Genomic DNA, 24,348 nt, shown 5'->3' with positions numbered 1-24,348 from the left:
CAGGCTGGAGTGCAGTGGTCCGATCTCGGCTCACTGCAGCCTCCACCTCCTGGGTTCAAGCAATTCTCCTGCCTCAGCCCCCTGAGTAGCTGGGACTACAGGAGCGTGCAGCCACGCTCGGCTAATTTTTGTATTTTTAGTAGAGACGGGGCTTCACCATGTTGGCCAGGATGGTCTTGATCTCTGACCTTGTGATCTGCCTGCCTCGGCCTCGCAAAGTGCTGAGATTACGGGCATGAGTCACTGCGCCTGGCCGAGAAATACATCTTTTTAATTGTGCTTCACAACTTTGTGTCCTGGGCACAGTCAACGACTATTCCAGGCACTTGTTTATTCCCTAATACAATTTAGGGAATGAAGTTATGGAACTCTACGGACCTCTCAACTTTCAAATTCTCATTGCCGTGATCACTGGGTATTGGGAATACTGGGAATTTTCACTACCTTCTAAACATTGCAATTTGTTGGAGTATTTTATTTATTTTTTATTTTTTATGTATTAATTTTTTTTTTTTTTTTAGAGGCAGGCAACCATAGCTCACTGCAGCCTCAAACTCCTGGGTTTAAGTGATCCTTCTGCCCCAGCCTTCCTAGTAGCTAGGACTACAGGCTCAGGCCACCATGCCAGCTGATTTAACATTTTTTTTCTTTCTTTTTTTTTTTTTTAGAGAAGGAGTCTTGCTATGTTGTACAGGTTGGTCCCGAACTCCTGACCTCAAGCAACTCTCCCACTTCTGCCTCCCAAAGCACTGGGATTATAGGCATGAGCCACCACCCTCAGCCTCAGTTGGTGTATTTTTTAAGCCATGCCTATGTAACCAACATCCAGCAGTGGGGGTAAAAGGTGAAGTTTAGACTGTTCTCCAGAAACAAACAATCTTGAAATGAGACTTGCAGAGCAAAGAATTACACAAGTTTTTGTGTGCTATTCGTGAAAGAAGGGTTCTGTTTTACTGAGGAAGATTGTTCTCTTTGACCAAGTTTAAGAATCTGTGTAAAGAAGGTAGATAAACTGAACCAAGTAGGACAATGGAAGTCCCAGCTAGACTGTCCTCATATCTACTTATGTAACTATAGAGAGAAGTCTATACTTAAATTTCTAAATTTTGTGGCAAGATTCTAAATTCTATGGGAGTTGAAGTGAAAGATCAGTGGGAGATGGAGTCATTGGGAAACATGCTTTGGGAGAGGATGAGGCTTCTGAACCTTGCTTGAAGGGTGAGTAGAATTTGGATAGAGAGAGAGGAAAAATAGAGGAACGTATTCTAACCTTGAGAAGCAGATAGAGAGACAGGAAGTTTTTAATGGGAGACAGAAAAAGCAGAAGAGACCAGGATAAAACAAAAGGTACTGATAGAGGAGAATCCAGGACCAGCTGTAATAGAAGAAACACAGTTCCGTGAGAGTACTGGGAAGATAAATTTTATCTTGGGTGCGGACAATCTGAAGATACTTCCTGAAATATGCTTTTGAAGTGTCTAGATAGATGGGTGAAGAGCATTCCACTGGAGAGACCCAGTGGTCTCTCCAGGGAGTGGAAGAAGTGGGAAAATAATGGCTTGTTTGGGGAATAAGGTCTCTTGAGAGTGTTGGGTTCAAGGGTGTAGTCCATATAATGGGAAGTAACATTGGAAAGATGTGCAGACATTAGCAAGAAGTCAAGTCAGAAAAGTATAGGGGCTTGAATGCTGTACTAAAAAGGGACTTTCTTTTGTATGGAATGTTTATAAGGTCTACTCTTCAGGAGGTTAGCAGTGTAAAGATTGCACTGGAGGAAGACAGAACAGCAGGCAGATCTGATAAAAAGCTTTTGGAGTAGGCCAGACATGAGGTGATAAACAGATACAATGAAAGAATCTCAGAGATTGCAAGGCAAGAATCCAGAGGGATTGGAGGTTGACTGATCCTCCCTTTGTTTTTTATGGTCAAACTGCAGTCTGGAGACAGAGGAAAGTGGGAAAGTTGAAAATGAGACCTGATTTGGCAGGAGAAAGAGTTAGGAAAAACAGGGAAAATAATGTGGCAGTAAGTTAGATTGGAGACACTTAGACTTTCCTAACTTGAATCTTTCTCGTTGACTTTCCTTCTCCATTGGCCACTTCCAAATTGGACCCTGATCTGCTGCTGCAAGTGTGTCTGTCACTAACCCTAGGCACAATACCCTTACGAGTGATGTCTCTCTGAGAATGCCCTTACTGGGGATGTCTGAGAAAATCCTACTTGTGCTCAAAGGCAGAGTTCAAACGTCACCTCGGAAAAAACTTTCCTGACACCTACCACTTAGTATATATGACTATGATGGCATGATAGCACTAATGTTGTATTTTTGTTTTTCCATCTGTTTCCCCCACTAGACAGTAAGCTCTTCCAGAAAGAAGGGAATTTGGATCCTAATTGTCTCTATCTGGAGCACCCAACACAGTGCCTGGTACATACTAAGCCTTAAGTTAACGCTTGATGAATATAAATAAATAAGTGGGTGAGTGTGGTAGACATTCAAGTTGGGAATCTTCTAAAGTCATTAGGAAACATGAGACTGGAGCTTTAGTAATCATAGTATGAATAGGTGAGTTTTAGCCCACAGTATTGCACACCCATCCAAGCTAGAGACTAGTGCTGAGCTGTTCACTTACCTAACTAGGGAGTTGGCAGGGTGGCAGTTTCTATTGGTAAAGGTAGGTATGCAAAGTGTGGGTGTTCAAAAACACTGCCTGTTTTGGATGGAGGAAGGTGACAACACCCCTTTTCTGATCATTCTTGAATTGTTCACACATAGTGGTGGCTAACTTGGTTTATTTTCATTGATAGTGAAATAATGTATTTCTTCCATGTTTTGTCCCCTCTTTGTTGCTTTCTTGTTCATTTTAGGAGCTCAAGTATGTGTTGCCCAATCTCTGATTTCAGTGATGAGCTTCTCTTTTCCAATTCTATTTACCATACTAGTGGCTGGGATGAAGTCTATGGTGAATATCCTGTTTTTATCTTTTGGCTACCTTTCAATTTCAAGAAAAAAAAATCAAGTTTATGATCAAAGTTGGTTACCCCCAGATGAGTTTCCCACGTGCATTCCCTTTCTCCTGGACCTCATGGTACTGAATGACACAGATGAATAAGTAGATTATTCAGTCAGCTGCATTCGTAAAGTGAGTGAGTGCTTTAGGAGATAAAATAGGCAACCCCCTCCCCCTTCAAATACCTTTCAGAATTTGAGTAATAGTTTCAGGTAGTTGTAGGTACACCTTTCTCAGCAAAGATCTGTGTTCACGGTTTATGTATAGTTAAATGAGCTGGTGGAGTGGTTTCATAATTGCAGTATTGTTAGTCAAACTCTGTAATTAGGGATGACTTCATAGGCATAAGATTCTTGTATGGGTGACGCCCTGAATTCATACCCAGTTGTACACTATATCCTTTTACGAAAAAACAAACAAACAAGGTTTTGTTTGCTTTTGTTTTATTCCCTTATTGGAAAATCTGTTTTCCTGTGTCTTGTATGTTTAGTGAAGGAGGGCTGGCTTTTTCTACAGCTTTCCCTTTTCCTTTACAGAAATGGCAGGCATAGGAGCTAGGGAGGAAACAGAATTTGGGACAGATTAAAGTGCTTTGCAGATGAACAAATTCAGAAAAGTGTAGAGACTCCAGGACGTTTTATTTTTGATAAGTATTAAAACTGCTGAGTTTAAATGGAGGAAAAATATATTTCTATTTCTTTGAGCGTCCGTTCTCTTTCTCTCTCCCTCTCTCTCATCATGTAAATAAAGTCCACTTTTGCGTGGTGGCACACATCTGTAGTCTCAGCTACTCAGGAGGCTGAGGCAGGAGGATTGCTTGAGCCTAGAAGATTGAGGCTGCACTAAGCTGAGACTGCACCACTGCCTGGGTGACAGAGTGAAACTCTGTCTCAAAAAAAAAACAAAAAAAAACAAATACATAAAGTCCATTTTTGTGAGAAGACAGACTGGGAAAGAGGACATATTTGAAAATCAGTGTTTTTTTCCTTTTGCCTGTAAATCACATATTGTGAAATTGGAGTTAAACTTTTATTCAGCAAGTAATACTTTCTCTTCACCTTTTTCCAGTACTTGTGAAACAATTTGCAAATTAGGAGGAATGTGACAATATTGACAAGCTGTTAGCTATTTTGAAAAGTGATCCTAAATTATTTAAAGAAAAATTGTTGGTTGTTTGTATATCTCCTGTCTGCTCTTCAAATTGTGTTTAGAAACTGGCCTTATGGAGGAGCCAAATTGAGTCATGGATTAAAAAGTGACAGGTTTTCCTTTAGGCCCATCCTTCTTAAATTACTTTGACCAAAGGCTTGTAATTTTTATATATGAGAGAGACCTATTATACTCTGTAGTCAGTAATTATAGGGAGATGAGATAACTTTTCATTTATCCCATGTAAAAGGCTATTAGTATAACTAAGGCCTTATATTTATTTATACAGCTCTTCAAAATTAACCCAGGCATTCATTTATTGCCTATTTTCTTTCATGAAGGATTTGAAGTTGCTGTGTAATACTTCATAGTCACAGTGTGCTGTCATATATACCATCTGTAATCTTCATTAGGCCCTAGAGGAAGTAGGTATTATTATCACTATTTTCAAATGAGGAAACTTAGGCTGAGACAGATTAATTAAACTTGCTCATGGACACATTACTAGGGAATAGCAGAACCAGAGCAATAATCGATGCCTTCTAATTTCACGTCCCACAGTCTTTCTTCTGTTAGAACATACTACCTCCTTGGGCAAGGTACAACAGCTTGGTGTACTGGTACTTGAGATTACATGAAGTGTCTACAGGGCAGTATTGATACCAAATCTTGTGTTTTGTTTTGTGAACCCATCCGGGATGTTATAGTAGCTTTAAGAGAAAAAAGTCCTATAGTGCAATGAATGCCCCATGAAGAGGAATAGAGCTTCTGTTATTTTAATTTGTAAGATTTTAATTTTTTAATATCTTTAGTCATTCCCAAGTTACTTAATGTGATGTTTTCTCCCAAGATAGTACTTTACTGCTTGATTTCCTTAAAGACACCATCAAGTATCTGTGAGTAGTGTTAAGGACAGACCATTTTTTAATTCATAGTGGCATAAAGAAATCTACATTAAACAACTTTATTTTAAGCTTCAAATAGCAAATTTTACAATTGTAATTCTTATCTACTAGAGCATATATTGTGAGCTTTTTAAATTTGGCTTTATATTTTTTAGTCTTGGCCCAGGTACTTCAGAGTAGCATTTCTTTATTTCCTTTCAAATAACTGTCAATAAATGAATATGGGTTTTATTTAAATTGGAAAGTCCTGCATTAAACTGTTCTGTTATCCCAAAACAATCTTGTCTGGAAATACGGTTTTGAGGATATGTGCATGTTCCAGTTTCTTCTTTTTGTTCTTACTGAAGTGTGTCTCTTTAATGTCTCCAATAGATGGAAAATCTGAGTTGTATGTGCAAAGTCACTTTAGGCTTTTTTAAAGGCAATTAGAAATAAGAAACTTAGGTCCGGGCGCGGTGGCTCAGGCCTGTAATCCCAGCACTTTGGGAGTCCGAGACGGGCGGATCACGAGGTCAGGAAATCGAGACCATCCTGGCTAACACGGTGAAACTCCGTCTCTACTAAAAAATACAAAAAAAAAAAAAAAACTAGCTGGGCGAGGTGGCGGGCACCTGTAGTCCCAGCTACTCGGGAGGCTGAGGCAGGAGAATGGCGTGAACCCGGGAGGCGGAGCTTGCAGTGAGCTGAGATCGGGCCACTGCACTCCAGCCTGGGTGACAGAGCAAGATTCCGTCTCAAAAAAAAAAAAAGAAAGAAGAAACTTGAAAATTTTAAAATATATATATATTTATAATGCACTGGATTAATTTTTGGAGTAAACTGGTGCCCTAAAATCATTTCTATGAGATCTAAGCATTTCTTAATTCATTTTTATTTTTTACTTTTTTTATTGAGACAAGGTCTTGCTCTGTCATCCATCCTGGAGTGCAGTGACGTGCTCATAGCTCAGTGCAGCCTCTACCTCCCGGGCTCAATCGGTCCTCCCACCTCAGTTTCCCAAGTAGCTGAGACTAGAGGCATGCACCACCACCCACGATGCCCAGTTAACTTTTTGTATTTTTGGTAGAGGCCAAGTTTCACCATGTTGCCCAGGCTGATCTTGAACTCCTGAGCTCAAGCAATCTGCCGCCTCCACCTCCCAAATTGCTGGGATTACAGGCATGAGCCAGCACTTGCTAATTTTATAGGAAGAAGAAAAGAACTGCGTTTCTGGCCACTCTGAGAAGAAATTAATAATCCTTAAAGTCTCTAGAGACTTTTTTCTTCTAAAAAAAAGGATATTTTTCCCTTTTATTGCAGTCACTAATTCACTCTGTGTCATATTGTAATTATTCATGTTTGCTTCAGCAGATTGTAAATTCCTTGAGGGCAAGAACTAGGCATATAGCAGATGCCTAAAATATTGGTAAAATTGTTTGAGAAATGGGGGGAGGGCATGTTGGGAAGAAAGAGATGTCTACAGGATTTAATCAGAGCCCAACTGGTCAGCAGGGATAAGCGGGGCGGGGGGAGGAGTGGTTTATGTCCAGAACCATCTTATCTAATTTCTTTTTCTTTTTTCTTTTTTTTTTTTTTTTTTTTTTTTTTTTTGCAGTGATGCACTGATGGCTCACTGCAGCCTCGACCTCTCAGTCTCAAGTGATTCTCCCACCTCAACCTCCAGAGTAGCTGGGATCACAGGCACGCACCACCACTCCTGGATAATTTTTGTATTTTTGGTAGAGACGGGGTTTCACCATATTGGCCAGGCTGGTCTCGAACTCCTGGGCTCAAGTGATCTGCCCGCCTTGGCCTCCAAAAGTGCTGGGATTACAGACATGAGCCACTGCACCCAGCCCTAATTTTCTTTTGCATAGAAGTGATATGGTAGTGTGAGAATAAGCTCAGTTGTATGGGTTTCTTTTAGTTGTTTTTTACCCACATACTTTAAATTATTACTGGCTCACAATCTGCCCAAACTGAAAAGGACCTTTAGAGGTACAGGAGAGAGGCCACGTGTTTTAGATTTCTGAGATGGTCTTACTTTTAAACTTTCTGTGCCGTTATTCTCCATGGTATAATTCATGAAGATGTGTAATAATTTTTTATTGAAAACATGATTGTTTGAAAGGTGTGAAGAAAATTGGAATAAATCCTATGTCGTATTTTTGTAATGGGGAGTGTTGAACATATTAGTGAAACAGAATATTTTTAGAGTTACTACTATTCGTTTGCATTTAACTTATGAATTTTTAAAAAAAATTTTTTTTTGGAGATAAGGTCTCACTGTGTTTCCCAAGCTGGTCTCGAACTCTTGACCTCAAGCAATCCTCCCGCAGTGCTGGGATTGCAGTTCTTTTTATTCTTGATCTTTAAAATGCCTAACTTCAGGTCTGAGCGTGGTGGCTCATACTTGTAATACCAGCACTTTGGGAGGCTGAGGTGGGTGGATTGCTTGAAGCCAGGAATTCAAGATCAGCCTGGGCAAAATGGTGAAACCCCATCTCTACAAAAAATACAAAAATTAGCCAGGCATGGTGGCCCACGCCTATAGTCTGAGCTACTTGGGAAGCTGAGGAGGGAGGATCACCTGAGAGGGAGGAGCCTGGGAAGTCAAGGTGGCAGTGAGCCGTGATCGCACCACTGCACTCCAGTCTGGGCGACAGAGTAAGACCCTGTCTCAACAAACAAACAAACAAACAAACAACAACAACAAAAACCACAAAGCCTAACCTCATTACTAACTTACGAACTTGCTTTTCCTCATAGATCCTGTGATTACTCTGAAAGGTATTTTCATCCAACCTGTCTACTGAGAAGTTATCCATCTTTAGTGGCATCTTGATATCATAGGTAAAAAAAATGAATAGGCGAGCTTTGTTTTATATCTTTTTTTAAGAGTCTAGTGTTATTTATTTTATATTATTTTATTTTATTTGAAACAGTCTCACTCTATCACCCAGGCTGGAGTGCAGTGGTGCGATCTCGGCTCACTGCAACCTCTATCTCCCAGGTTCAAGCAATTCTCCTGCCTCACTCCGCCTCCCGAGTAGCTGGGATTACAGGCATCCGGCTACTTTTTGTATTTTCAGTAGAGACGGGGTTTCACCATGTTGGTCAGACTGGTCTCGAACTCCTGACCTCAAGCAACCCACCTGCCTCCACCTCCCAAAGTGCTGGCATTACAGGCGTGAGCCACTGCGTCCGGCTGATGGTTTTATTTAATTTTTAAAACACCAGTCACTACATGTGTCTGTTACATTATGGTAAAAACTTAGCTAATAGCATCATATGGTCATTTTAAAACTTCTCCAGGATTTGAGAAACCTGAGTGTGAATTCCAGTCCTGAGAGTCCAGGTTTTCTAATAAGAAAAAAAGGAGATTAGAATATGTAGCTCCTGGGACTATTGTGAGGGTTCAGGATATTAATATGCAAATGAATTTGTATAATGTATTAATAGTAGTTGGTGTATAGTTGTTGAAGGGATTAATTTTATTAAAGTTCTGTTTTATTGAGTGCCTTACTATGTGCCAGGGGCTCTGATAAATTCTAGAAATAGCAACAATTCTGTGAAAAAGATAGATGTGGCCCAGCTCTCTTATGAATCCCTCCCTGCCACTTCCAGCCCCTACCTCTTTATACCGAGCATTACACTTCTTGGCCAAAACTTGAGTTGGTGAGTAATTTGTTGCCTTTTAACAAAATGTCTAAAAGGGATAAATATAAGATCTCAAAATGTATTTTGTATAGTTTGTGAAATTTAACCCATAGTTTACTTTTTTTGGAAAGGCAACATCTTTAGGGCAGTGGAACTACTCTATGTAATACTGTAATGGTGGATATATGTCATTATATATTTGTCCAAACCCACAAATTGTACAACACTAAGAGTGAACCCTAATATTCACCAGAGTCTTAGGGTGGTAATGATGTAAGTTCATCAGTTGTAACAAATGTACCACTCAGGTACAGGATGTTTTGGTCAATGACTGATCAAATATCTGATAGTAGTCCCATAAGATTATACTATATTCTTACTGTATGTTTTCTATGTTTAGATATACGGATACCATTGTGTTACAATTGCCTAGAGTGTTTACTACAGTAACCTGCTGTGCCTTTTGTAGCCTAAGAGCAATAGGCCATACCGTATAGCCTATGTGTGTAGTAAGCTATACCATCTAGGTTTGTGTAAGTGCACTCTGTGATGCTTGCACAATGGCAAAATCACCTAACAATGCATTTCTCACGACACATCTCTGTCTTTAAGCAACATGTGGCTGTATATGGGAACTCTCTGTAACTTCTGCTTGATTTTGCTGTGAAACTAAAACTACTCTAATAATAACGTCTATTGGCCGGGCACGGTGGCTCACACCTGTAATCCCAGCATTTTGGGAGACCGAGGTGGGAGGATCCCTTGAGCTCAGGACTTAGACACCAGCTTGGGCAAGGTGGCAAGACCCTGTCTTTACAAAAAAGAAAAAGAAATAAAGAAAAATAAAGTCTACCAAAAAAATAAATCAGAAGAGAGAAAAAACCCAAAGCAAAAAAGGAGAAAGCAACATGTAATCATTTTCATTTTTCTTCATCCAAAATTATTGTTATAATAGGTTTGTATTTGGAAATTATCTACTGTGATACAGACCTCCTCTCTTTATTGCCAGAATCAGCAAGGTTTTTCCATATAGGTTCAGATCATAAATATTGTGTGCCAAGAGGTAAAATCAAGAATATTATGATATTAATATCAAGGATATAATATATTATTTCTAAAAGTTTTTATTGACAAAATTCAAAATATAATAATTGAGTATAATTTTTTGGTAATACAATTCTGATGAGAAGAACAGAATTCTTTTTTTTCTGGGATAACATTTCACTTAATTGGGTTCAAAGTTAATGTGCCCCATCATCAAAATTGACTGCAAAAAATTTCCTTTCATAACCATATCCAGCTTGAGGTCATACAAAAACAACTGGTGATCCAGTTTTGGCCCACAGGCCATATGTAGTTTGCCAACCTTTGTTCTATTAGTTAAATAGATCAATAAGGCCAAATTGGAAAGGGTGTATACTCAGATAATATAATAATTTACATGCATAAGAATGTGTATATTAGCACACATGTGCATTTTTATATCAAAACCAACTATAATTTGCTTTGTTTCCTCTTTATTTCTCCTTTAATGAGAGTGATTGATAGGTGTCAGTGTGCTCTTTGAAAATCAGTGTTTTCACAGTGAATGATTCTAAAGTGGCTTAATAGGAAAATGATATTTTCCGTGAATCATTTGTCACATAATTTTGACCTTTAGCTTTGGCTCGTATAACCAAGAATTTCTATTATGTAGCTTTTTCCTGTCACTGCTAGGTACTTTGGCCCTTCCTTAAACTTTTTGAATGTAATTTAAGATTTTGTCCTTAGAAGGAAAATTCAGAAATATTTTTTCTCAATAAATTTTGGTAAGTGATGACTTCTCACTTGTTTGTTTTCTTTATTAAAGCTGTACATAGGGACATGGTAACCTATTCAGATTGTTTTAGTAGTTTGAAATTCTGTTTAAATTATCCCTAAGATGAGAACTTAGCAAGAGTGCTTATATTTATCACAATTATTTTAAATCTGAAACCTTTTCGGTTTTTCTTTAGATCTTTAAATGGATGAGATGGCTACCACTCAGATTTCCAAAGATGAACTTGATGAACTCAAAGAGGCCTTTGCAAAAGTTGGTGAGTATTTTTTGTAGTAAAACTATAGGGAAGCAATATTTATTTGGTCCCAAAGTTATTTCTCTAAAAATATCACGTGAATGGTTAATCAAAAACATTACAGCAACATAGTTAAAATAGATGAGATAAAGTTTTGGAAGCTATACTTAAAATTGTTTTATTTATTTATTTATTTATTTATTTGGTCAAGAGTGGTAGCTGATATTATTTCCAATTTTATATAGTATTTAATATGGTCAAATTTTTTAGACCACAGTTCCAATCCTTAACGGTTGACTGTTATGTATGGTTCCTGAAATTTCCATGCCAAATTTTAGTTATTATATTTTGTATCTCGTATCTTTCTGAAGAGGTTTGAAACTTTCACCATATTCTCAAAGGGATATGTGACCCTCGAAAACATTAGATGATGTTTTACCCTTCCCTAATTAGTTTGGCGTTATTGCCTTTTTTATGGGTTTTCTGAGCCTTTGGATAATGCAGATCGTTCTACCTCGCCATGTTAAATTATAGCTTCAGTATAAGATGAGAAGGCATAGCATGCCATTTGATTTATCCTTTATCATCATATAACATGCCTTACAATTGAGCAGCTATGGAATATAAATATGGAATATTTACATTCCAAATTTTAGTGCTCAGGTCAAGTCTATAGACAGTAATGAGAAAACAGGGTAAGAACAGACTACTTATGTAAATACATGAATCAGCATGTGCTTAGAGAGGTAGATTATTATTATTTGGTATCTCCTTGACTAAAAGGTACAGAATTAGCTCATATAATGATTTGTTATATAAATCAGAATTTGCCATTAGACCTGTGTTGAAAATCCCATTAGTGAAAAATGAGGAAATATCCACTTCTGTTCCCATATATTTATGATCAACATTTTCTATGAAATCATTCAGTAGCAGCAGTGTACCTTGGGAAGAATAGTGACCCCAGCCAGAGTGACCATTCATAATCCCATCAAAATTTTAACTAGAAAAAACTGAATAGTCCTGAATCTAACATGATTGCGTGTGTGTGTGTGTGTATAAAAATAGCAGTTAATTAACTTGCCATGGATACCACTTACTGTAAGAAAAATGCTACATAGTTTAATATATAACAGCAAGTGAATTCTTGGCTGCAAGAGTTTTTTTTTTTTTTTTAATGTCTCTCATTCTGTCAAAATAGTCTTATAATTGTTTTAGGAGTGCATTTGTTGAACCTTTTTTAAAATTTATATTCATCTTTCAACATTAGCAGCAGCTTAATTTGTTCTTTATGAATAGAATTTCGGAGTAGACACCATGCCCTATTAAGTACTCATCTCCTCAAGTAAAAGCTGAATACAGGTCTTGTCCTCACATGCAGCATCTTGGAAATAATTATGTGCAATATTCCTTAAAAATTAAAGATAATTCAGATATTATTTACCTGATGAGACTTGGAATACATTTTACAAGTAAAAGAACTTCATTGTCCCTTAAAAGCTTAATGACATAAAGAGGATTGACCAATCATCTTCATAGTGGAAGCAGTTAAATTGTATTAAGTAAGGAATCAATGAGAAGTTTGACTGCAAGAAAAGGTCATGTGGAGCTATTGTTTAAGTAGAGTTTAAGATAGGCGTACAGTTTGCCAGCGCCCCTGCCAGGCATATGTTCCTAACATACTCAGGCTCTTATTACTATATATGCTGTAAAGAATTCTGGAATCCAGAATTCCTGCCTGTTGTGAATATTATTCTTTTGTAGTGTCCACTCAGTATCTAGCATAGTGTTGCACACGTTAGGCTCTCAGTAAATATTTCACTGATTAAAACCCAAGGAACTATATACATGTAGCCTTTTGATGTACTGGGATTTTTGTCATTATCAACTATACATTCAGAGGGCCTTTGTTGTGAAGATTTTCATTACAGTGGAATTTATTATGAAAGGTTTTTGCCATTAAATTGTAGCATATAAAATTTATATGTATTTTTCAGCATAATAATGCTTGTGTGTACTCCATCTTTTAGAAACTCATTTAAGGATCCAGCAGTCTTTCGATTTTCTTTAAAAAAATCTTTGTAGTTTTAAGTTGTTGTTAGTTACAGAACCCTGAGGCAACTGTCAAAGGTGTTACAGAAATTTTTTTCCTAATTCAGGGACACTTTATTTTAAAAACAAGCTCTATAACTTATTATCCTGTGAAGGACAGTTTTTCCTTTTTGTGGGGGTGGGTTGGCAGAGAATAGGAAAGACTACTTTGTCTCAGTTCGATTGCGACAAAATATGGAAATCATTAGATGATTTTCCCCATCTATTAACAATAATAGCCTTGATTATCTCCTTAGAAATTCAGCAAAATCATAGTGTGTGGAGAAAATCTCTGTAATTACTGCTAATCATAGGTTTTGTTCAATCAATTAATAGTGCTTTGAAACTCTCTTTACTAGCAATAAATTGAGTATTAGAATTTAAAGTTCTCTTTTCACTCACTTTCTGCACCTGCTTAGTTTTAATCTCCAAGCTCATATAATTATTTTAATTTTCTCAACAATTGTTTCCCGTGCTTCCCAGTAGCAGAAACGTTAGTTATCAATTTTTGTACTTCATGATGTTTCCATTTTAATTTAAATGCTGGAATACATAACTTTTTCTAAAGAAGAATAAATAACATCTTTCAAAACACTTAGGTATTAATATTTTACCATCTAGAAACTGTCTTTTACATTCTAAGCCTTTAATCTTGCTATGGAAGCTAGTGGTCATTTGGATGATTACTTGTCATAAAGAAAAATTCATGTAATGTAAATCTTTGCAGAGTTGCTTTAGTACTGCAAACACTTACCTTGCCTTGCCTTTTTTCCCTCCTGAGCACTCACTACTGAGGTTTTTTAAACACGAATTCAGCACTTTTGAAATAAAAGAATAATGGGGTTTCTTAAATGACTAGGAATAGTATGGGTGTATTCCTTTGAGGTTTCCCACCAAACTAAGCAAGAAAAAAATTGGTTGTGGTGGTTGTAGCTATACCAGACTCCTCTCATCCCGGGAAGTTGAGTTGTTTCAAATTACTTGATATTCTCTAGTATATAAAAAACACTCGGCCGGGCGCTCCTGTAATCCCAGCACTTTGGGAGGCCAAGGCGGGCGGATCACGAGGTCAGGAGATCGAGACCATCCTGGCTAACATGGTGAAACCCCGTCTCTACTAAAAATACCAAAAAATGAACCGGGCATGGTGGCGGGCGCCTGTAGTCCTAGCTACTCGGGAGGCGGAGGCAGGAGAATGGCATGAACCTGGGAGGCAGAGCTTGCAGTGAGCCGAGATTGTGCCACTGCACTTCAGCCTGGGTGACAGAGCAAGACTCCATCTCAAAAAAAAAAAAATAAATAAATAAAACACATACACACACACATCAGGATGATGCCACAAAAAAAAAGTGCTTTAGTTTAATTTACTTTTAGTATTCAATAAAACTACACCAGTGCATATTTGTTTAATTATGCCTTAAAACAAAAACAAAACTATAGCCCATCTAAAAAAAATGAAACTAATCAGTGCTCTTTCATTGTGCCATCTGGTTAATTATATATGGATTATTAGAAGTGGAGGTCTTGGGATAGTCGGAAAACCATGTTTCCAAGGTGTGGAAGCTAGTGAGGAGTACACATGTGTGGGTGCATGGGTAAAAGCAAGAGCACACGTGTGTGTGAGAACACAGATGTATTTTTAAAACAAGAGTTGCAGCAGGGGAAAAATGATGGCCAAACTGCTGGAAATTTTGAGTCAGAAAAGGGCTGATAAACATTTTTGATTAGCTGGTCTCACCCTCTAAACTTGTCCAGCCTTCTGCTGTACTTGACCTCCATCTTTGGAAATCCACTAGTACAGTGAACTCTAACGCAGCAACCTCCAGTCTACCCTTAGCTGGAACTCATTAAACTGCCTCTTATATTTGCTGCAGTGAGCTACCTCAAAAGGTATAAGCTGTGAGAGGCAAACCTCATGTTTAACTAAGCATCTGGAGATGTTTAGCAGCTGCCTTTTCTAAGGTTTTAATGCCTAATGAAAGCTTGATTTTACTGCTTAGATCTTAGGATGGAATATAGTTTAAATTCTTCTGCCCAAGTCTTTTGACCAAGTCTTTTAAATCAGTATTTTGTGAGTTTTCATGGGCATTCAGGATTGTGTATGTATGTATGTAAACCCATTATTGTTAGATAAATAGATTCCTTTTGTCATTTCTTTAGTGCAGAAAATTTGTAGAATATGTTGGTCAAACCAAATTGAACTTTTAAATCCAACTTTTCCAAAAGGATATGCATCTGCACTTGATAGGCTTTCTTCTTTAAGTCCTAATGAGCACTGTCCTGAGTGGGCTAATAGAGAGGTCGCATGTGTGTTGCAGATTAGGGCACACAATATGTAACCTCTTCATAAAGAAAGACACCAGATTTAGACAGATTCAAGGATGTTTAAAGCAACACACACACACACACACACACACACAACCTGAGCGTCAAAGAAAATCCCAGTCTTTATTACTGTCAAATTTATAAGACAAAATAGCACCCCAAAAGACGCTTTTGAAGTGATAGATTGCAGCACGTACCACCTGGACATGGGCAGTGTAAAACAGCAGCTAAAATCAAAACCACTTGGATTCTGGCTTAGCTTTCTCCAGACAAGTACTTAAAATAGCTTAAATAACAGGATGCAAGGGGAGGGAAAACATTTCCTTTTAAGGATATGCATTCTTGGTGTGATTCAAACTTCTGCAGGAACATGGCTGTGTAATAAGTTTATTTACTTTAAGGTTTACTTAGGGGAGGGCGGTGGGGGAGTTAAATGGTATTTAAAATAATACTTGGTAAAAGAGAATAATGAGGTTTCCTTTAAAACAAAATGCAGATGTGAACCTCCATGTATCATCAGAGAGAGAGAGAGAGAGAGAGAAAACACTCCTTGTAACAGTTGGTTTTTCTTCTGATGAATTCAGTGGTCAATATGAAAAATGGGCCTGTCTGGTGCAGCATTGAGTGCTGCTTAGTGATTTTTTTAAGTATCATAATTTTCTTCTTTTAAAAAAATAACACTTTGTCAATTTACTCAAATTTAACCCTTTACTTTCTGCCAGAATTGTGTTCAGTGATAAGGTAGAGTTTCCTTTATCCAGCTTCTCCTTAATGTCCACCCATACTGACCATATTTTCTAAACCAAAAGGTTGAGACGTGCTGGCATTGAAACTGCTCTGCATAATAGAGGCAGTATGGTAATTTATGTCTACTTTATCAGCTGGTTGGAAACTATGATGCTGGAACAGAAGAGTCTTCAAAACACAGAGCCTTTCCCACTCCATACCAATGTATAGTTAATGAGAAAATGGCAAGTGAGCCAAAAAGGAGTTGCCGAATATTGGCAGCATGAATGAGAAAATAAAGGACTGCCATCATGCCTGGTGGTTATGATTTTAATATCTAGTTGTTAAAACGACTTCCAATCTAGGTATGTGTATTTTGGGTCAGTTTACTATTAAATTCTCATGTTTATGTCAAAACTCAGAATAGGAGAAGTTCACCATCAAACATACTGAACAGCAACATTATAATTCCAATGCTTTGTTTTTAAAGTGGACATTTTAACCACAAATAAGGACATAGTCTTGTGATTTTAAAAAAATTAAATTGTCTTTTTGAAAAACCTTGCCACATTATTCTTATTCTCATTTTGCTTTTGAATAACAAAAAGGTATCCAAAATTCATTTTGGACTATTGGGAATCATTCAGGTACCTCAGTTATTTTATTTTACGCATGAGGAAAACATGACTCAAAGACTATCATTTAGCCAGTTTGTAAAACGAAACTACTTTTCTCCGATGTAGAAAATTAGATTGAATAGTCATCAGCATATATGTTTATTTTTTAAAATTGCAACAAGTTAGTCTTAGAAGTAGACTAAAAGTTGTGAGCACCTCATGAGATGGAAGCTTTCTAAAATCCCATTGTACTACCTTTTTTCTGGCCTTCCAAACCACATTAGATCTTTGATATTGTTTAAGGATGTTTTTGGTTTTTTGACTGAGGGTTGGAAATAAAATTAGCATAAAACTCTTTAAGAATAATTGCATGCTATTTTGTCTCTCAAGTACTTTACCAGCTGGGAGGTTTTGTAAAATTAATTGCTAGCTGCCTTTTTAGGCTCCCTCTGCCTTCTTGTTTAAATTGAAATTGTTTTCTTCAAAATATATGATTTAAGAGATCTAAGAAAGGCTTGATAAAATTGACTCGTACTAACACTAAAATGCCTTTGATCATGGGAGGTAGTGTAAGTGGGACTGACACTGGGGGCTAAAATATGGGAAAATGGCAGAATAGGTAAAATTTTTAGAAGAGAACACACATTCTTCTCATCCCAGGAAAGAGTAAGGATATGTATTCAACGTGACTCAAAATTTTTACAAGGACTTTGTAGCCACAGTTTCAAGTAAGACCCAGGGGTTCCATTTGATTCATTTATGTATCTTTGGCATCTAGCCCAGGGGGTGTCTACCCACAGGGTAGGTACTCAGTTTGCTCTGGAGGGTGACTCATACTTAAACAAGTGTGCATCTCCTTTCTCATTAAAGCCAAAGCAGGTTTCTACATTTGGAACAAAAGAGATCCTGACCAGAGAGCTATCACTGGTTGTCCACTTGGGCCCTCCTTGATGGGTGTGCTCACTTAGAAAACCAAATTACAGATCTGAAGGCTGCTGGGTAGGGACAGGATTAGAACAAAGGGAATGAGATTGAATGTTATTTAAGGGATATTTCTGTCAAGTTTTGGTTTCTCGATGAATTGCCATTCAGTCTTTGAGTGCTATTTCTGTATTTTTGTCATTGTTGTTTAGTTTTGTTTTTAAAATGCTCATCTAGGATTAGAGCATTCTTTCCTTGGTCAATTCCTGAGAATCAGTGATTCTACAAAAATATTTTTTTTTCCATTGCTTATTATATACAAAAAATTGTGCTACATATTGGAGTGGGAGATACAAAGATTTAAAAGAATCTTTATCGGGAGATTTGCAGCCTAATAAGGAAGTTTGTCATGTAATAACAAATTCTTATTCCTCCAATTTCCTTTAAAATTTTCCTGTCCCTTTCTAAAAGCATCTGTTACTACTACCCTTACTTCAAAATGAAATTTCCAAATGTGGTTATTTTATGTTAGTTATGTTTTAGGGTGGCTACTTCCTGGCATCTTTTAATCACTTCAGTGAACTGTCTTCTAATTAATGCTCAAGGGAGGTTATTTCAGGAAGGATTCATGCAAATAGTAATTCTCCCTGTGACCCAAACTTCTGGAGTTTTTTGTTTTTGCTTTTGAGACAGTGTCTCACTTGTGCCCAGGCTAAAGTGCAATGATGCCGTCATAGCTCACTGCAGCCTCGAAATCCTGGGTTCAACTGATCCTCCTGCTTCGGCCTCCCAAAGCACTGGGATTACAGGCATGAGCCACCAGTCCCAGCCACCAGACCTGTATTCTAACCTAATACAAATAGACAGCCGGATAGACTTTCTGGGCCTTAGTCAGTTTCATATAGCTTTGAATCCACTGTAGTTCTCCCACATTGAATTAAAAACATCTCTACCTTCCACTTCTATTATAACACTGAGAATACAAAAAGAACAATACCTGTTATATACCTGTTATATACTCCAGTCTAAACTAGAGTCAAAGCACAGTGGCTCATACCTGTAATCCCAACACTTTGGGAGGCCAAGGTGGGAGGATCATTTGAGGCCAGGAGTTTGAGATTAGCCTGGTCAATATAGTGAGACCCTATCTCTACAAAAAATACAAAAAACAAAAAGTTAGCTGGGCATAGTGGTGAAAGCCTGTAGTGTCAGCTACTCAGGAGGCTGAGGTGGGAGGATTGCTTGAGCCCAGGATTTCAAGGCTACAGTGAGCTATGATTGTGCCACTGTACTCCAGCCTGGGCAACAGAATGAGACCCTGTCTCTAAAGATACTTTTTTAAATAAAAAAATTGGCTGGGCTTGGTGACTCATGCCTATAATCCTACCACTTTAGGAGGCCAAGGTGGGAGGATCACTTGAGGCCAGGAGTTCAAGACCAGCCTGGCCAACATGATGAAACCCCATCTCTACTAAAAATACAGAAGTTGGCCAGGCATGGTGGCACATGCCTGTAACCCAGCTACTCAGGAGACTGAGGCAGGAGAATCGCTTGAACTCAGAAGGCGGAGGTTGTAGTGAGCCAAGATCATGCCACTGCACTCCAACCTGGGTGACAGAGTGAGACTTAGTCTCAAAATAAAGAAATAAAATAGCTTAAAAGAAAAAAAGAACCCACTAAAGTGGACAACATTTTGATAGTTAAAAGGAATAAGCTATCTCTTCCTCCAAAGATATCATAAAAACGATAGAATGTTATACTTAGGTAATAAGGTATAGTAGTGATCAGAATGTTATCACTCTATCTGTATTTAATACGCATTACTATTCTATCTCCAGGTTTTGAAAGTGTTTGTGTGGGGGGAGAGTTATGAAGTCTTGTGTATTCTGATTTATAATCAGTGTGATAGAACCAAAAAGGAACTTTAGAGATATGTGGTCCAAAGCCCGCCTTTTACAGATGAGAAAACTAAGGCCTGAAGAGGTAACTTGTGCAAATTAATAGCCAAGTTGAGATAAGACACTGTGTCACATTATTCCCACTGTGTGTCTCTTCAAGCATGCATGCTGTGTTTCTTTCACTATGCCACACTTACTCTCTAGTACTGAGCTCCACTGTAATTTTAGAAAGGAAATAGGAAAAACAAGTTGATATATGCATGGGAGCAGGTGTATTTAAACCCAAGACATTCATAAAACAAGAGCCACTAAAATTTTACCACAGTGCCATGGGGATTACTTTGTTCTTTTTAGCAACTGCAGACATTATTGATGGATTGATTTCTACATAGAAACACTTTACATGTAGAAATAAAGAGTTTGATGTATGACCTTTTATAAATCCAAAGCAAAGAAAGTGAATATACGCCCTAGGGAAATTAAGTGCTTTACCTCGAAGGAAATCTAAGTGATTTTCACACTAAGTATTGAGTGGTTTGTTATTGATGTTTTAAAAGTACAGATATTTTAATTAACCAGGCATAATTGTGCCCACCTTTGGTCCCAGCCATGCCGGGGAGCTGAGGCAGGAGGATTGCTTGAGCCCAGGAGGTTGAGGCTGCAGTGAGCCATGCTCGTGCCACTCCAGCTTGGGCAACAGAGACCCTGTCTCAAAGAAATATAAAAGTAAAAATAAAAGTACAGATGTTTTAATTCATAGATTTAAAATGTAGTAATCAATGTTTAAGAAACTTTAATACTTAAAATAGACTGCATTAAAACTAAACAGAATTTCATCAGCATTCAAAATATTGGCAAGATGGTTCCATACAGTATGCTTAATATTTTAATTTAATTTAATTTTTAATCCCCCAGAGCATTCTTGCAAATTGCAATTTTAGTAATTGACCAAAAATTGGATAATGTGAATTACACATAGATCACACTTAGAAAGAAATTTCATTGTATTCCATGGAATACATTGGCCTAGCAGAACTTGCATGATCAGCTAGCTCCCTGACCTTGTATCTCATTTTCCCCCTTGTTCACTCTACCCAAGTCATATTGGATCTTTACTTTTGGATCTTTACTTTTTCCGAAACACACCAGACACACTGCAGCACCACTGACTTTGCATTTGCTATTTCCTCTTCCCGAAATCTCTTGCCCCAGATAGCCACATGATTTGCTTCCCTTACCTCATAGAAGTCTTCATTCAAATATAACCTCATCGAAGTGGCCTTCCTTACCCATTCTGTCTAAGTAGTAGCACCACAACCATCCCTGCCCCCCAATATCTCTATAACCCAGGGTTACTCAACTTCAGCACAACTGACATTTTGAGCTGCATTAATTCTTGTGTTGTACATACCGGGGAGGGGTCATATCCATTGTAAGATATTTAGAAGCATCCCCAGCCTCTTTCCACTGTATGCCAGGTGCTTCCTCTCCCAGCCCAACTCCCTTCTCCAGTTATGGGAATCAAAAATGTCTCCTGGGGGCAAAATAGCCCCAGTCTAACTCCCTACCCTTTTTTTTTTTTTTTTTTTTTTTTGACACAGAGTCTTGCTCTGTCACCCAGGCTGCAGTGCATTGACGCTATCCAGGTTCAGGCGATTCTCCTGCCACAGCCTCCCGAGTAGGAGGGACTATAAGCGCCTGCCACGATACCCAGCTAATTTTTGTATTTTTAGTAAAGATGGGGTTTTGCCATGTGGGCCAGGCTGGTCTCGAACTCCTGAGCTCAAGTGATCTGCCTGCCTCCGCCTCCCAAAGGCTGGGATTACAGGCGTGAGTCACCGTGCTTAGCCTGCTTTATTTTTTTATTTTTTATTTTAATATTTTTTTGAGATGTAGTCTCACTTTGTTGCCCAGGCTGGAGTGCACTCGTGCTATCTTGGCTCACTGCAACCTCCACCTCCCAGGTTCAAGCGATTCTCCTGCCTCAGCCTCCCGATTAGCTGAAATTACAGGCACCTGCCACTATGCCTGGCTAATTTTTTGTATTTTTAGTAGAGAGGGGATTTCACCATGTTGGCCAGGCTGGTCTCGAACTCCTGACCTCAGGTGATCCACCCATCTCTGCCTCCCAAAGTGCTGGGATTACAGGCGTGAGCCACTGTGCCCGGCCACAATACATTTTCTTAAACGCGCTAAGGTCATCTTGAGTCATTTCTCTATTCAGGTTGTTTCCTTCTATTATAATTAAATTTACATATGAAAATCAGCGGGACCTAAGGAATAAGTCATTATTGAACAGAAGATATTTGAAATTACTTGTGAACATCAAACTGTATTCACAGAAAAATATATACTTAAGTGGTTACAACCCTCAGGACATTAGCCTTTTTCTCAATAAATTAACTTTTGGTCATTGATCAGGTTTTTTTTCTATTTTTAAAAGCTTCAGAATAAACATCATTCATTTAATCAGCACTTTAAGATATACTCTGAGAAACTTCAGTAGTACAAAAATTAAAAGGTTATTTATAGAGTCATGTTAAACATCTGATTTTGTCAATAGTGCATTTATTTTTATGAACTCTGTATTTGTCTTGAATTAATGTTTATTTACATTAACTCAAAATAATTGGCACTGAACATGATTGCTTAATTTCAGATGTGCTTTGAAACAGAATCAGCATTAAGTTCCTAAAAGTTCTTTTAGAGCAATGGAAGAATAAGATACACAAAATTCCTATAGTTACAGTAGAAATTGTTCTACACTATGGAAGTGTTTTGTAGGTTTACGATCTATTAGTTCTTTTTTTTAAATCCTATTAGCTCCAAGTTAATAATAATTGTATTAACCAACTATGCTTTCTTGAACTTAGGGATGTTCTTTTTAAGTAAATCTACATACACATTGCTTAAATCACAGGATACATGATATAAAACCTTGCTTTTTCCACTAAAATGTCCATTTCCCTTTCAAACAATCTTATGTTCCCCACAATAAGAAAATATTTTATTTAAGTGAGCTTATGAACTGAGCCTCAAATGAAGGGAAATACTCTTAATAAATTATGTCTCTCAATTTTTTCCTTTTTTGCTTGCTCTCCTTTTTTACAAAGATCTCAACAGCAATGGATTCATTTGTGACTATGAACTTCATGAGCTCTTCAAGGAAGCTAATATGCCATTACCAGGATATAAAGTGAGAGAAATTATTCAGAAACTCATGCTGGATGGTGACAGGAATAAAGATGGGAAAATAAGTTTTGACGAATTTGTTTACGTAAGTATGTGAAAATTCCCAATTATTAGAAGTAATAGATATTCCTTCATCTAGTGGGATGTTATAGTATTAAGTACTATTATGTTAAGTTCCTAAATATATCATATTAGTACTGTTATAACTAATAAATTTCTGTCATCCTGCCCACTAAATTTACTTCTTTTAGCTGCTAGAATATCTTAACAAATGAATCGAGAAAAAGAGCACTGCAGGAACAAAGATATAACATGGTAAAGTGTTAAGGTGATAAGTTGTATAATGTGAACAGTCTTCTTTCATGGCATCATTAAAGGGCCGTTATCAAGGTGATAAGTGACATCTTTGAAGTATTGTCTCTCCCATGGTGAACAGTGTGCTCCAAAATTTTAATGATACACCCTGACTCACAGTCGCGGAAGCTTCCTGAGCTGAACTTTCTTATTAAAAAGTTGTTTTCCACTCTTGTGGTAGGGGTGTTTAACTGAACCATTTTCTCTAGGATGATAATTTTGATAATTAAAAGTTTGAAGCATATCTTTTTAGTCCATTGGAAGAGGCATTTAAAATTTTTGTTTTCTTCTCTAGTTTCATCAAATATTCTTCAAGGTTAGGGGCTGAGTTTTTAATTCTTTCACCCCCCACTCCACTCCCAGAACTTACTTTGGTGTTCTCTACTCAGTGCCTGGAAAATGTATACTTGGCACATGGTTCTTCAATGCCTACCACTATTGGCTGCTAGCAAGTGAGGACTAGATTTTTTAGACTTATGCCATTTTCAGTCTGTATTTATTGACAATGTATTTGAGATACATGTTAAAAATAGCTGACTGGGTGTGGTGGCTCACACTTGTAACTCCAGCACTTTGGTAGGCTGAGGCAGGAGGGTCTCTTGAGGCCAGGCATTCAAGATCAACTTGGGCAAGTTAGGGAGACTTTGTCAGCTTGGGCAACTTAGGGAGACCCCATCTGTACAAAAACGTTTTTTAAATTAGCCCAGCATGGTAGCTCGAGCCTATAGTCCTAGCTACTCAGGAGGCTGAGGCAGGAGGATTGCTTTAGCCCAGTAGTTTGAGGCTGCAGTGAGCTATGATAGCACCACTGCCCTCCAGTCTGGGTGACAGAGCAAGACCCTGTCTCTAAATTAATTAATTAATTAAAAAAATAAAAGAATAGCTGTTGCTTCTTCCCTCAATTAAGGATACCCTTTATGACTTTACTGGTGTATTTATTATTAATTTAAGGCTGAGTTTGACTAGATCTTACTAGGAATTCCTTTCAGTATATCACAAACTAGTTATCAGTGCCTAATATTTATCACAAATATCCTAGCACTCCTATCCTCCTTTGTCATGGTTTATTTTTCCCCAAGGCAACTGAAACGATAACATACTCCTATCAGTAACTGTGGCTCACCATAGCAAGTGAAATTTTGAAATGTTTTTTGAATTAGAATTAACACCTTTAGGACACCGTTCAAGAAGCAAATTGACCAAGTAATGATGCCTACTCAGCTGACAGCGTTTTGTGATTGTTTTTAAAATGCACACTTGTCGGCCGGGCACGGTGGCTCATGCCTGTAATCCCAGCACTTTGGGAGGCCAAGACGGGCGGCTCACGAGGTCAGAAGATGGAGACCATGCTGGCCAACATGGTGAAACCCAGTCTCTACTAAAAATACAAAAATTAGCTGGGTGTGGTGGTGCGTGCCTGTAATTCCAGCTACTTGGGAGGCTGGGGCAGGAGAATCGCTTGAACC

At 37.9% G+C, this 24,348-nt stretch overlaps 1 protein-coding gene across 5 annotated transcripts in view; it reads left to right on the top strand.

The window, feature by feature from the left end:
• LOC105490497 (plastin 3) overlaps nt 1-24,348 on the top strand; it is an 87,143-nt gene that overhangs the window by 37,327 nt on the left and 25,468 nt on the right. For 4 of the 5 annotated variants that reach the window (XM_011756225.3, XM_011756232.3, XM_011756227.3 and 1 more), the window contains exons 2-3: nt 10,699-10,779; nt 22,450-22,613. In XM_011756225.3, the coding sequence (XP_011754527.1) occupies nt 10,707-10,779; nt 22,450-22,613 (237 nt within the window). In that variant the 5' untranslated portion in view covers nt 10,699-10,706. Of the gene's footprint in view, nt 1-7,813; nt 7,898-10,698; nt 10,780-22,449; nt 22,614-24,348 lie in introns of all 5 variants that reach the window. The other variant, XM_071088902.1, reaches the window with a different exon arrangement.

The sequence above is a fragment of the Macaca nemestrina genome, chromosome X (assembly GCF_043159975.1).
Source record: "Macaca nemestrina isolate mMacNem1 chromosome X, mMacNem.hap1, whole genome shotgun sequence".
Taxonomy (NCBI): Eukaryota; Metazoa; Chordata; class Mammalia; order Primates; family Cercopithecidae; genus Macaca; species Macaca nemestrina.
The sequence above is the reverse complement of the archived record's forward strand: the minus strand, read 5'-3'. Positions and strand labels throughout refer to the sequence as shown.